The 13,889-nt window shown below is 38.9% G+C and overlaps 1 protein-coding gene across 3 annotated transcripts in view; it reads left to right on the forward strand.

The window, feature by feature from the left end:
- Window positions 1-13,889, forward strand: part of LSAMP (limbic system associated membrane protein) — a 620,668-nt gene that overhangs the window by 371,638 nt on the left and 235,141 nt on the right. For all 3 annotated transcript variants that reach the window (XM_084873911.1, XM_084873909.1, XM_084873910.1), the window contains exon 3: window positions 13,239-13,364. In XM_084873911.1, the coding sequence (XP_084730037.1) occupies window positions 13,239-13,364 (126 nt within the window). The remainder of the gene's footprint in view (window positions 1-13,238; window positions 13,365-13,889) is intronic.

A 13,889-nucleotide genomic window follows, 5' to 3' on the forward strand; every position in this document is an offset into this window, starting at 1 on the left:
TTTTGCCTAGGAAAAAGGAAGATAGCAGATTCATTCCTTTCACCTATTGATTAGGTCAGCTTCTGGATGCTCTCCCAGATTAGCAAAAAATAAATATCCAAGCAGCTGGAATAAGGGTCTGGGAATATGAGATTCCGAAGAAGCTGCTGACTTGCTGAGTAACTGCAGCCTCAGTGAGCAGAGTCAGGATAGTTCCATTTGCTCTTATTTAGCAAGGCAATGACCCGTGCATGGGAACAGCCATTTGATTTCCCGCAGAGTAGACTTATTGCTGAAGCAGCAATAATGGACGCTTTTAGCTGGTCATGAATGCAAATGTCTGAATAACTTGTCCCTTTTCTAAACCAGCCCACACACTTGGATTCCAGAGTAATTTTGAACATTTAACAAATACAGAAAATTTTTAATTTAAAATTCTAATTTCTTTGTATTTAGATCAGGGGATTCAACCAGATGCAGATATTTGTGCCACACCTACTAGTACATCACCACATGTATGCATGCACCACTGGGCGATGTATAAATGAGCTCATAGCCCTTCTGTCTCATAGCTACTGCGCTTGAGTTACTCAACCTGACCCAAATTAACTTTCCCTTTTGATGGTGGCTACTGTCTGGATGCATCTGTAGGAATTGTTTTGGTGTAAATATGGCAACCTAGGACAGGGCTAGGAATTCATGAGCACTTGGGAATAGGATAATGCAGGGCTCAATGGCTAAGAAGAGTATGTCTTACCCATCCGATCCCTCTGGACAATGCAGTAAAATGTCAGCTACCTCTCAGAGGACTATGGTGAGCGAGGCTTCAAGTGCTACCTTAGTTACATGTACTGTTTACAAACTGCTCCTGTCTGAGTAAAAGAGGGTGGCTTTTTCTTAACTGCACATTGTTTTAACGTATCATTTTCACCAGTTCCATCTCTCTAATTTATCTGACTTTACCACATTACCACTCACTTGGCATTGCTTTGTTTCATGCATGCATTTTAGCTTTTCCACTAAATTGTTAACATATTGTTCCTCTTTTCTTGTATTACTTTTTGCCATCTTTTGATGCATGCATAAACGCAGCATCTCTAACCACTCCTGACAGAGAAATTGAGTAACTGATACTTATAATGAGTTTCTCACACTCTCAGTTTCATCTGACACTTAAAGAATCTATAGTTTCCATATTTTCCCTACTCACCCATAAAATTTGTGTCTGTAGGGAATTGTGTTCCTGCAGATACCTACTTCAAATACCTACTTCAGAGGCAGATGGTTCTTGCTTTGTAAAAAGAGTCTAATAGTAGTGGAAAGAGAAATCATCACTGCTGGTTGTGGCCTTCTCCTGCTATATCTAAGGCTTCAGAGATTCAAATTACAGACACAAAACACCTGGAAACATCTGTTATCTACAAGAACAACAACTAAAAGGGACCTCCTTTGTCTGAGACTAACATTTTACATTATGTAATGGTGACAGAATTTCATTTGGATAGCTTTTTCTTGGGATCCCAAGAGTTAAGCTTCTAAATTTTTTGGGGTGAAACATATCGTTGTACACCCACATCTTTGTGTCACTTTTGTTATAGGTATAAAATGTCTAGACATTGACTAAAGAGCATATTGGCATAGCTGAACATATTGGCATAGCTCTGCCCATTAGCAGATAAAAACCTCAGTATATAACTTTTGGGATTTATTGTTAATGCCACTGTTAAGGATTAATTATGAATTGTAATAATTACCTACATGTTTTGGCAATAACAATGTCCTTAAAAATATAACTAGAATGCCATTTGCCATAGAAATTCACTAACTATTTTACTATGTTATCCTAGGAGGGGTTAAGCCAACACTGTTTTTAGCATGTAATAAATAATACACTTGTAGAATTTATAGTTTACAGAATAAGTTCACATGCATTACCTTACTTGGCCCAAATAGTAATCCTGCAATATTGCCTAAGAATCAACTTTGCACATTATTTCCACTATTTGCACATTATTACCATATGAGGAAATTAAGACTCAAAGATATTGAAATAATGTGTCATTAATTTGTTCATTTATTCATTCAAAATTTGCTAAGCAGCTACAAAGTGCCTGATGATGTCTATTCAAAAGCAAATACTAGAGAATATGTGGCTCCCTTGTGAGCTAGTGTTAGGGTGGGATCAAAGCCCCTGGCTCTCAGTCCTGCACCCTGTGTTACATTTTCTAAGCCTGTCACTCATTGGGGAAACTACTGCAAAATGCAACAGAACATGTTTCTGTGGCATTTTCAAAAGCAAAATGCCAGGCTGGATGGATGTTTGATGTTTCACAAGATAGCAGTTATGTGTTACAGTGTATTTTTTTATTTTTATTGTTGAATTCTTGGATCATGCTTATTAAAGCCAAGTGCTGCTCAAGAAACATCCTGTACCCAAAACCAGTTTGGCTCAGTGGATAGAGTGTCAGCTTGAGGACTAAAAGGTCCCAGGTTCGATTCCGGTCAAGGGCATGTACCTTGGTTGCGGGCACATCCCCAGTGAGGGATGTGTAATAGACAGCTGATCAATATTTCTCTCTCATTGATGTTTCTAATTCTTTATCTCTCTCCCTTCCTCTCTGTAAAAAATCAATAAAATATAAAAAAGAAGCATCCTGTAGATTTCTGAACCCAACTCTTAAGTAGACACACCATGCAGTTCCATAAAATCTACTATCTATGCAACAGGATAGGGCTTAAGCTTCTCTACCCAGACCAAAGAAAGGCTAGAGATCAGGAAGTTGATAGTGTTGGGTTTTGAACAACCCCACCACCAACACTTACACAGGAATATATTCACCTTGTCCCAATTTTAAATGAACAAGGAAGACCAATTTGCTACTAATTTATACCATTGGGAATGACATTTTAAAGTAAATGCAAGTAATAACAGCTAATTATTTAAGGTTAGGGAAATAAGCCAGCTGACTCCTTTTCCCCCCTACTCTGGAGCTAATAGTTTTCTTCTGTAGGCTGGTTAGTTAGGAGCCAAGGATGAAGGCATTAAAACAATCACAGCTAGAATTAGACAGTCTGCAAAGCTACGATTATTTTAAAAGCAATGTGTACTGACAGATAAGAACCAATGCTAAACATACAACTAAGTTGGTTTTCTGAAAACCCAAAAGAGATAAGTAAGCAGAGATGAAAAAAATTACCTCTATGAAAGGCCCCTTTTCAAATGTTTCCCTTATGAGTGCTTTCCAATTTGCAACAATTAGGATTCCTTGGTTTAAACAACAGAAATTGGCTATTTTGATGTACAAAATGAATAACATGGAATAGCTGATTGGAAGAATATGGAGTAGCTCACAGAATCCAAAGAAAAGCAGAAAAGTCTTGCCTTGGAAAACCCAGAAGTCATGCATCTCTAGGAATGCAGGTTGCAAACACTAGTGAAAACTAGTAGGCCTTTTATTGCAGCTCCTTTATGATCCATATTAGCTAACCATTGCTGCTGAACAAACCACTCCAAAAGTCAGAGGCATGAAACAATAGTTATTCTTCATTCCTCACAAACACGCAAGTCAGTGGAGCCAAGCTGGACTTCACTGTAGGTGACTGTTGCTGGGGTTGTCAGGCATGTCAAATGAAAAACAGGATGCCAGTTAAATTTGAATTTTAGATAACAAGTATTTTAGTATAAGTATACCCCGTGCAATATTTGGAACTTAAACTAATGAAAAGCATTTGTTGTTGATCTGAAAGTCTTATTTAATTGGGTACTCTGTATTTTATCTGGCAATACTATTGATATTTGCCATCTCCCATCCTCCTTCTGGAACCAACAGGCTCAGTTGGGCATCTTCTAATGGTGATGGCAAAGGGACAAGACAAAGTAAGTTCAATTGTGCCAACTCTTTTCAACACCCTGCTTGTATTCCCTATGCTGATATCCTTGTCCATAACATGGCACGGGGATGGAAAACTGTGTGCCACCACTATAGGAAGACATGGGCATGGCAGGGAAGAGTGGGAAATTAGGGTCATTCATACAGTCTAACACAGGTTGAATCAGTGTTAAGATCTCTTGAGCCAGCCGAAACCGGTTTGACTCAGTGGTAGAGCATCAGTCTGCGGACTGAAAGGTGGGAGTTCGATTCCTGTCAAGGGCATGTACGTTGGTTACGGGCACATCCCCGGTGGGGGGTGTGCAGGAGGCGGCTGGTCGATGTTTCTCTCTCATCGACGTTTCTGGCTCTCTATCTCTCTCCCTTCCTCTCTGTAAAAAAATCAATAAAATATATTAAAAAAAAAAAAAGATCTCTTGAGCCATTCCTTATAAAAAAGCAAGGTCAAGGGAGGGAAAGGTTGAATGGTCCAGCTTATGTCAAACCCCCAATCCTTGGCAAAGGGAAAATAGGTCGCTTGATTGACAATCCCAACAAACCAATTTCAGTAGGTGAGAGGTGGTTTCCCCAGAGGAAAAATGGGGTGTCTTACCAGAAGAAGGTGTGGATTCAGGCAGGTAAAACATTCCAATTATGTCTCTGACTTTGCCTTCAATTCCACTTTTGGTCTTAAGATGTTAGACTTATATAAGAGTAAAATGAATGATTGAAACCTAGAGAACTATAAAAAGAGGTACAGGCACCTCTGGGTCTGCAAATACCAGGACAGATCCTGGAGATTTGGTATAGATAGAAGGTATGGATATTACAACAACAAAAAAGTGAGAAGGGACAATAAAATCATGGGTAGCAGAGCTAGATTGTGTCATAATCTTACTTAATGCTGGTTCATTTATGTGCCCAAGTACACCTAGACGTTAGCATTATTTTTGAAACTGCCATTCCATTTGTAATGAATAGAAAAAGCATACACTTCTTTAACACATAGCTTATGTGTATTTCAATAGGTGTATATTTTACCAAGTAGATATGTGTTTTAGTAGGTGAAAAAAATATCACCTATCAATTTGGAATTAGAACTATTAGGTGTGGCATTTTGATTTTACAATTTTTTTAACAATGGAAAAACTTGAGCATATCCTAAAATAATGAATTTTGCTAGTGTTCTAATAGATGGATATCTAAACTATGTATTTTACTCAATATTTTAGGAGGTGTTCATCTAATAAACAATTCACTTTGGAACTGGAAATAGATACTAATAATGTGGTGTCCAAAAGATTAGAGACATACTTTTAAATATTTTGATAAAATCAATTTGCATGGGAAGTAAGGTTTACTTTTGCATGTTTCCCAAAAATATTGCTCTGGCCAATTTGGTAGCACTAGATAGGGTATTTCTAAAACCAAAATGATGTATACATTTTATAATATTTCACATTTGATATTGGGAAAATTGACCAAAATAATGGGAGTGGAAAACTTGGTTGTAGCTCACACAATAAATAAATCCTAGATTGTTTAAAGAGTTCAGTATTAAAAAAAAATGACACAAACATTAAAAGAAAAGAAGAAATAGAGATAAGTATTTAGCTGATCTAATGTTAGGAAAGAAACCAAAATGCACAGAAGCAATATAAAAAATCATAAAAGAAAGATTAACAAAGAAATATAAAACTTCTGCAAGAGAAAAATGATTGTGAAGTTCAGAAGTTAGTTATACGTTGGGGAGCTTGCAAATACCTTGACAGCAAAAGGTCAATTCCTATGACATAATGAGCTCTTATTAATCCAAAAAAATTAAGAAGATTGCTGAAACTGAATAGGCTGAAAAAGATTAAATAAGTGGGTCATGGCAATACATCTAGGAAAAAGTGACAAGTCACACTAATATCCTATGAATAAAAAGTCTTAGACAATATTCCAAAATTAATAAAAACAACAACCTAAACCAAACAAACATAAAAGAGTTCTGTGATAACCCAAGTATTAAGAATTGAACATACTCAAATCAGTATTGGAATGAATTTGATAAATTACTTATATTTGCTGGTACAAATAATGTTAGCATATTGAACACTATTTTCTAACTGGTCTACCTTATTGAGAATTGAAATAAAGCAAAAAAATACTACTTAGAACTACTTTTGCAATAGTGATTTTGACTTAGAGTTAAATTTGGGAAAACTATAAACCTGGTGTAGTCCTGGCTTTGGCATTTCTTAGCTATGTGATTTTTATTCATTTTCCCCCGTGTCTGTGTCTATAAAATGGCAGTAATAATAACAATACTTTTTACTTCCCAGAGTCTGTGTAAACAATTTAGTAGGTAATAAAATAGAATAAAACCTCTGAATTGCTACTTTAATGTAATATTATCAATGACTAGAGGCCCAGTGCACAAAATCATGCACCAGTGGGATCACTCAGCCTGGCCTGTGGGATCAGGCTCAAACCAGCTCTCCCCTCCGGGGTCCTGGATTGAGAGAGTGCAGGCCAGGCCAAAGGACCACACTGATGAATGATCAGGGCTGGGGAGGGACATGGGAGGTTGGCCAGCCAGGGAGGTACCACAGGAGGGCTCCAAGGAATGTCCAGCCCATCTCACTCAGTCCTAATTGGCCAGACCCAGCAGCAAGCTAACCTACTGTGTCTGTTCCCTGGTGGTCAGTGCACACCATAGCGAGCACTTGAATGGCCTTAGCATATCATTAACATATTATGCTTTGATTGGTTGAATGACTGACTGGATGACCAGACACTTAGCATATTAGGCTTTTATTATATAAGATAGTGTAAATGTAAACTCCATGAATTACTACAGGCAACTAGAAAGTAACTCTGAAACCATTTAACTAATAAAAAGAAACAATCCTGAAAAATCTATAGAGGAAATTGGGCACCACGTTTGTCTTGCTTCCTATGTTCCTAAAATCTAAACATTTTTCTGCCCCATGGTTATTTTTTTTTTCATTAAGAAACAAAGACATCGATAGTGAAATACATAACTAGAGGGTAGCTAAAGAAATATTAATAAAAGCTGTCAGTGTTTTATTAGTTCAAAAGTAAAGCTTTATTTTCTGACAAAAATCCAATGAGATGACTTCCTTTAGCTCAGAAAAGAATTGGGAGGAAAACTTTATTGTGTGTGTTGTTGTTTTTGTGTAGTGTTTTTGTTTTTGTTTTTTGCCCCCATGATCCAAATAACATACTCTGTAAGACTCAGTGGTCAGGAAAACAAAGGCCCTCCTGTCTGCCTGTTTCAGTTTAATGGCAAGCACAGGTAAATAATCAAGCAATTAAGATTCAGTACTGTGGTGGAAAAACAAAACAAATAAACAAACAAACAAAAAAGCAGGACACAGTGTTAAGAACACAGGAGGGGTACTTCAATCAATGTGAAGTCAGAAGCGGGTGGAGGAGTGGGTGGGGAATGATAGGACAATCTTCCTGGAAAAGTAAGCAAATAAACTGACAAGCTAAAACCTGAAGGAGGAAAGGGACTAACCATATGAAGAGTTGAAATAAGAATATTCCCTGTAGGGCTGGGACCGGTTTGGCTCAATGGATAGAGCGTCGGCTTGGGGACTGAAGGGCCCCGGGTTCGATTCTGGTCAAGGGCATGTACCTTGGTTGCGGGCATATCCCCAATAGGGGGTGTGCAAGAGGCAGCTGATCAATGACTCTCTCTCATTGATGTTTCTAACTCTCTATCTCTCTCCCTTCCTCTCTGTACAAAAATCAATAAAATATATTTAAAAAAAAAAAAAGAATATTCCATGTAGGAAAAAAAAAAGAATGTTGCATTCCTGGAAGAAAATGATTATAGAATAGGAACCAAAGTTGTTTGATCTGATTGGATGATCCAATGCAAAGTGATTAGGAAATAAGGCTAGAAAGAGAAGCAGGAGCCAATAGTGAATGACCTATTAAGTCATATTAAGAAATTTGGATTTTATCTTCAGGGCAATAAGATTAATCAGGGGATACTATACTCATATTTGCAATTTAGGAAAATAAATTCTGATTGTTGTGTGGTACATGAATGACAATGAGCTTGAGGAGAAAAAAGCTAGAGGCAAAGAAACTAGTTATAATACTCTTGCAGAAATTCAGGGGTGAGGGGAAGAAATGTTGATGGCTAGAAAAAGCTAGTGGAAATAGGGGTATAAAGTAATGAATGAATCTGAAAATTCATTAGTCACAGAACTGGGAATCTGTTTTATATGGGACATAAAGGGAGAGAGAGTTATCAAGAAAGAAGATTCTCTTTTCTTCGGCAATTACAAAACACAAGAGAGTAAACACAAGATAGCAAGTGGGAAGAAAGATGATGAGTACTATAATGAATATATGGAGATGTAGAGAGTCAAAGAGAAAAACAGTGTAAAGTTCATGAGAAAAATCTGGGCTGTGAATACTGATTTAGGAATCATCAACAACATACCTTACACTTCTGAAGCTAGAGAGTAGATGAGATCACTCACAGTGAATAATAGGAAGAAAGATAACAATGAAAAAACCCTTGGGGATATAGATATTTAAGGAAAAAGACAAGGTGAGCCCCAGAGTTAAACTGTCAGGAGTGACCTAGGGGATAGGGGAAAAGCAGCTGAGTTTGGTGACCTAGAAACTAAGAAGAGTAAAGAATGGATGAAAGAGGTTGTGTTCAACAAAATAATATACTTTGGAGAAAAATAGCATAATAAATATTGTTCACTGGACCTAAAAACAATATGGTTTGAACAAATTGGGCGAGCTTCCTGAAAGCAGTTTCTTTAGATGTCAGTGAGGAAATCCAGATTGCACTGAAGGTTGGAGATGAACAGGAAATGTTGTATAGAACAATTCCTTCAAGAAACTTGACGGGAGAGATTGGAAGTTGATAGGAGGGCAACATGAAATTTGCAAAGGGATTTTTTCTAGAGAAAAAGAACTACATTATCCTATTTAATAATAGAGAAATATGCAAATTATCTGTTATAGCATCATGTCACAACCAAATCAGCAGGCTGTGTCCCTGCCCTCTGCTCAGGCAACTGCAAGGCCTGGCGTAGGATAAGATACAATAGGAGGGTATAAGAAAGGAGAGGGAGAGGAAGGCAGGCTTGCATGCAGACAGGCCAAGAGAAGAAACAGAAATACAGAAAAGGAACAAGAAAAAGATGAAGGAATAGAAAAGGGAAGGAAATGTGAGGCTGCACTTGGGAGGGGGTGATGACCACAGGAGGGCTGTGGGGGAAGAGCAGGTGCCCCTGGTGAGGGGTGGGGCAGGAGCCCCGCCCAGACACAGGAGAAGGACAGTGGCTCCTGGCATCGGCTTTTGGCAGGGAGGCGCCGATGGGTCCAGGCAGTTGGACATCTCCCAAGGGCTCCTGGATTAGAGAGATGCAGGTAGGGCTGAGGGACCACCCCTCAAGCATGAATTTTGTGCACTGGGCCTCTAGTCTATGCTAATAAAAGAGTAACATGCCAATTGACCATACCTTTGCAACACCCACCAGCCAATCAGGAGCGAGTATGCAAAATAACCCAACAAAGACAGTGGGTTAATTTGCATACTCAGGCATAGAGCAGCCAGGTGTGGGGCAGGGCACTTGTGTCATCACCATGGTGACAATGCAGGCATTCTGCACCACCCCAGCCACTCAGGGTCTTTGGGCAGCTTGGGAAGGGGGAAAGGTGGCTCCAGCTAGAACAAAGGCGATGATGCCTTCAGCCAGGGAAAGGAAGGCCCATTCCTGCATGAATCTCCATGCATCGGGACTCTAGTTTATTAATATTATGGGAAGAAGCTGCTACAAAGTTCAGTAAAGAATAAAGATAAATAATGGAGTGAAACCCATTCAGAGTGACTTTGAAAAAGATGTTATACAATGTTAACATGATTATATTTTTAACTATTCAACAAAAAACACTTTTTGCACCTTTAGTATCTGAGATCTCAGACCTGAATATATTGTCCCTAACTAAAATAAATTATATAATTTGGTGGCCAAAACATAGATCTGCAGTCAGTTGTTCTAGATTTTATTCCTGATTTGTTACTACTTGTCCTATGTTCCATTGAGCATATCTCAACTAGCATACCATGTAAAATTAAGGTTCTTGGTATATATTGCCCTCATAAAAGAGAGGTAATATAAGTAAATTGTATCATAGGTACTAACTGTGAGAGCTTGATCATTGAAGATTTATTTCTGTTTTATAAATTTGACTATTTTTATATTAGGGATATAAAGCCTCCCCCTCACCAACTCCACTTTTTAAATATCAGAACACAGTTTTATTTCCTCTATGCTGTGTTTTTTGTAATTCAAAGTTAGCTACAACCTGACTAGTATGAGCACTTTAATTGCTGTATGGATTCCTTTTATTGAGAAAGGCACCTATAATAGAATGATTAAGTTCTGTTCTATCATAGCTTTATATTTTATTGTTTTGCTGCTTTTTTTTTTTTTTGAGATGTTCTGAAACCTGGCTTACTCAGTTGGGAATTAGAAACTTCCAATATTAAACAGCAGAATAGTTGGACATTCAGGAGCTTTGAGTTCTAAGCCCAGCCATAGTTCTTGATGGCATCACCCTCAACAAGCCATTATTCCTCCCTTGTGTCCTGTTCTGTTCTTTTCCATTAAAAACCTTTCAGGTCTTCATTACAAAAGTTTGGAAGGATATATTTCAACTTGATGTATGGATCTAAAAAAACAAAACAAAACAAACAAACAAAAAATCCCTTAACCCCAAAAGATAAAAAGGAAACTGGAAAGTTGATAAATAGAAATTACTAAATAATGGGAAGCAACAACATTCTATATCTGTCGTTGTGTTTGGTTTGGAAACACTGGTTGTTACCCAGAAACCGTATAGGATGTCACTGTGTGAGGAGTGTGATGATGAGAGCTCTCTTCCCAGTTCCTCCTTGTGACACTCTGATCTGGTCATTTTCCCAAGTACCATCAGTGTCTCCTCACAGGATCTGTGGGAATTATATGTTTGTCGGGCAGCTGCCTCTACAAGCAGAAAGTGTTCCTGTTTTATTTGTCACCACACAGAGTTCCCATTAGAGGGGAAAAGAGAGAAAAAGTAAGATTCTTGAATTCCTTCCTGCTCTCCTCAACACATACTTTCTCAGGGACAGCACAAGACACTACGAATAAAAAAAGGAAAATCACAGTCAAATAATAAACTCTGCCATTTGTAATCGGTGCATAACCTCTGTGAAGGAATTTGGGAGTAATTCACTTGCCACTCCAGCCTACCAATGTGAGATCTAATGTGCCTGCCCTGAACACTAATGGAGTCAGACGGCAGTACCACTAGCCCATGGGGACTCATTTCTCACATCACCAAAAAGTAATTGTCGTCATTTCCAGCCATCTGGTAGCCTGTATTGTGAAGATGAAGTTTCATTCAAGTAGTGCTTAAAAGCGTGGGCCCTGGAGTCTGCCTAAAGTCAAATCAGTTTTCTGCTTCTCACCTAGCCCCCTCTATACCTCACTTTCTCACCTATAAATAAAATTCTATTTATAGTAAATAACTCGAGTTAGCTTTTATTACAGTAGTAATACTGGTGATAACAGTTATTAGGAGTAATCATATATATATATATATATTTAAATTATCTACCTATCTGTGAAATAGGCCTTATTAATTCAATTTTTAAATATTCAGCCTGCCACACACCAAGATGCTATTTAGAGACTTTCTATTATAGTGATTAACCAGTGGTTTACTTATGGGGCTAAATTATAAGTAGCCAGGTTTTATTATCTCTACATATAAAGAGCCAGGGTTGTAACATCCAAAATGACCAAAGGCTCATTCAAATGCCAAGCTGCCCACGCAGAAGGTGAGGGGCTGAACTGCTGACCCCTCAGCAGTAGCTGCTGGCGAGGCCTCTCTCTCGCCCCCTGAGGTCAGCAGTTCAGGTGCTCACCAGCAGCCTGGGGTGGCTGCTGATCAACCTCGCCTCTATGATCAGGGCTGGAGATAGGCTCATAGATGCTGACTGGCATAGGAACCAACTAATCAGAACCAAATTGGGTGAATTGCGAGGATCCAATGGCTGCCTAGGAGGTGGAGCTTTTGATGCTGACTGGCATAGAAACTGACCAATCAGAACCTAATCTGGGTGAACTGCAAAGGCAGAACCTAAGGTGGGGGCTAAGAAGGGGTTTTAAGGTGAAAGAAAGTGATTCAATTATTTAATGACCAGTATGGCAGTATAGTGCATATGGCTGGCTATCAGTCTAGATATAGGGATTATGTATTTTTGTCTTCCAAGAGCATCTCCTCCTGCTGTAAAAGGCTCCCCCTCCCCCCCCCATTTAAGCAATCATATCCTATATAATTTATCCATACTAATTAGACCGGGTCAATCAGCTATCTTCCAGATGTCCAACTTCTTTCAGACAAAGCCATTGTGGTGAGAGCTGAGGCAGGGGCATTTAGGGGCGATCAGGCAGGAAGGCAGAAGCAGTTAGTAGTGATCAGGCCAGCATGGGAGGTCAGTTAGGGGTGATCAGGCAGGCAAGGGAGAGAAGTTAGGGGCAAGATCAGTCCAGTAGGGGAGGGCAGTTAGGAACAATAAGGCAGGCAGGCAGAGGAAGTTAGGCTGATCAGACAGGCAGAGAGGTTAGGGGAGATCAGGCTGGTAGGAGGGCAAAGTAGGGGTGATCAGGCCAGCAGGCAGAGTGGTTAGGAACAATTAGGCAGGCAGGCAGAGGGGTTAGAGATGACCAGGCAGGCAGGCAGGTGAGTGGTTAAGAGCCAGTCATTCTGAATTGTGAGAGGGATGTCCAAATGCCAGTCACATATTCCCCCTAGGGGTCCCAGATTGGAAAGGGTGCAAGCCAGGCTGAAGAACCACCCTCCATGCATGAATTTTATGCACTGGGTCTCTAATATCTTAATAACACAACTATAAAATGTTATATTAAGTAACACGTTTTTTCCTGACATTTGAATAGAGGTTGGATTATACTCATTTTATATATAAGAAAATATAAGTAACAGTAATAAAGATTTATTCTTAATATGTGTAAATATTTACAATCTCTCATAGCCAATAAAAAGTCATTCTAATCAGAAAAGATCCGAGTCATTTTCATTATACTCCTCTGTGCATTTCCTATAGCACTTGGCCTTAGTGGAGAGAGTCTCACCTTAAGTAAGACTCATGCTTTTTATTTGTTCATTAAGTTTCTAGGAGGTCCTCAAACACCCTGCCTTCTTAACCCCCAACTTCCAAGGTCTAAAGTTATAAGAGTACTCAGCTCATATTTGCCACTTTCAGGAGCATGGACCAATGCTGCAAACATGCTTTACTGACACAGTTACACATTCCATTTGCTTTTGTCTTTACAGTTCCACCAAAGATCTCCAACATCTCCTCGGATGTCACTGTGAATGAGGGCAGCAATGTGACCTTGGTCTGCATGGCCAATGGCCGTCCTGAACCTGTTATCACCTGGAGACACCTTACTCCAACTGGTAAGCAACCCTCCAGGCTCCAAAATGCCACACACTATTTTAGAGATCTCCACACTTCTGAGATCCCAGTGGATCTGAAAGGCAAACGTGTATCTTGTTATTATAACACTAATAGAATTGTGACATAGAAGCTATTGTATTTAGGGTCCTCCCTAGTCTTAGCTAATGTGTTCATCTCTATAAAGTCTACAACTATGGTACAAATGTATATATATTTTTTATTTTATTTTCAATAGAACACTCCCCAAGGCAACAAATATAGGAGCATTAAATGTCTTAAATAACTTCATATTATGTTGAAAGTGTATTCCAGTTTGGTGCTTGAGTGTCTTGGGGCACATGTTTTGTATGGATTACATTTACATACTTTGTGTGTGTGTTTATTTTGCTTTAATTTTAACTATAGTTTCCTAATATGTAGCACCTTGTAAAGAAAATTTTCAGGAGAAATACAAAATTGTGACTTCTATTGTCTTGTCTTTGGCACCTGGCTCAGTGGATGGGGCATTAGGCAAGGACTGGGCT

This window comes from Pipistrellus hanaki, assembly GCF_964339955.1.
Source record: "Pipistrellus hanaki genome assembly, chromosome: 2".
Classification (NCBI taxonomy): domain Eukaryota; kingdom Metazoa; phylum Chordata; class Mammalia; order Chiroptera; family Vespertilionidae; genus Pipistrellus; species Pipistrellus hanaki.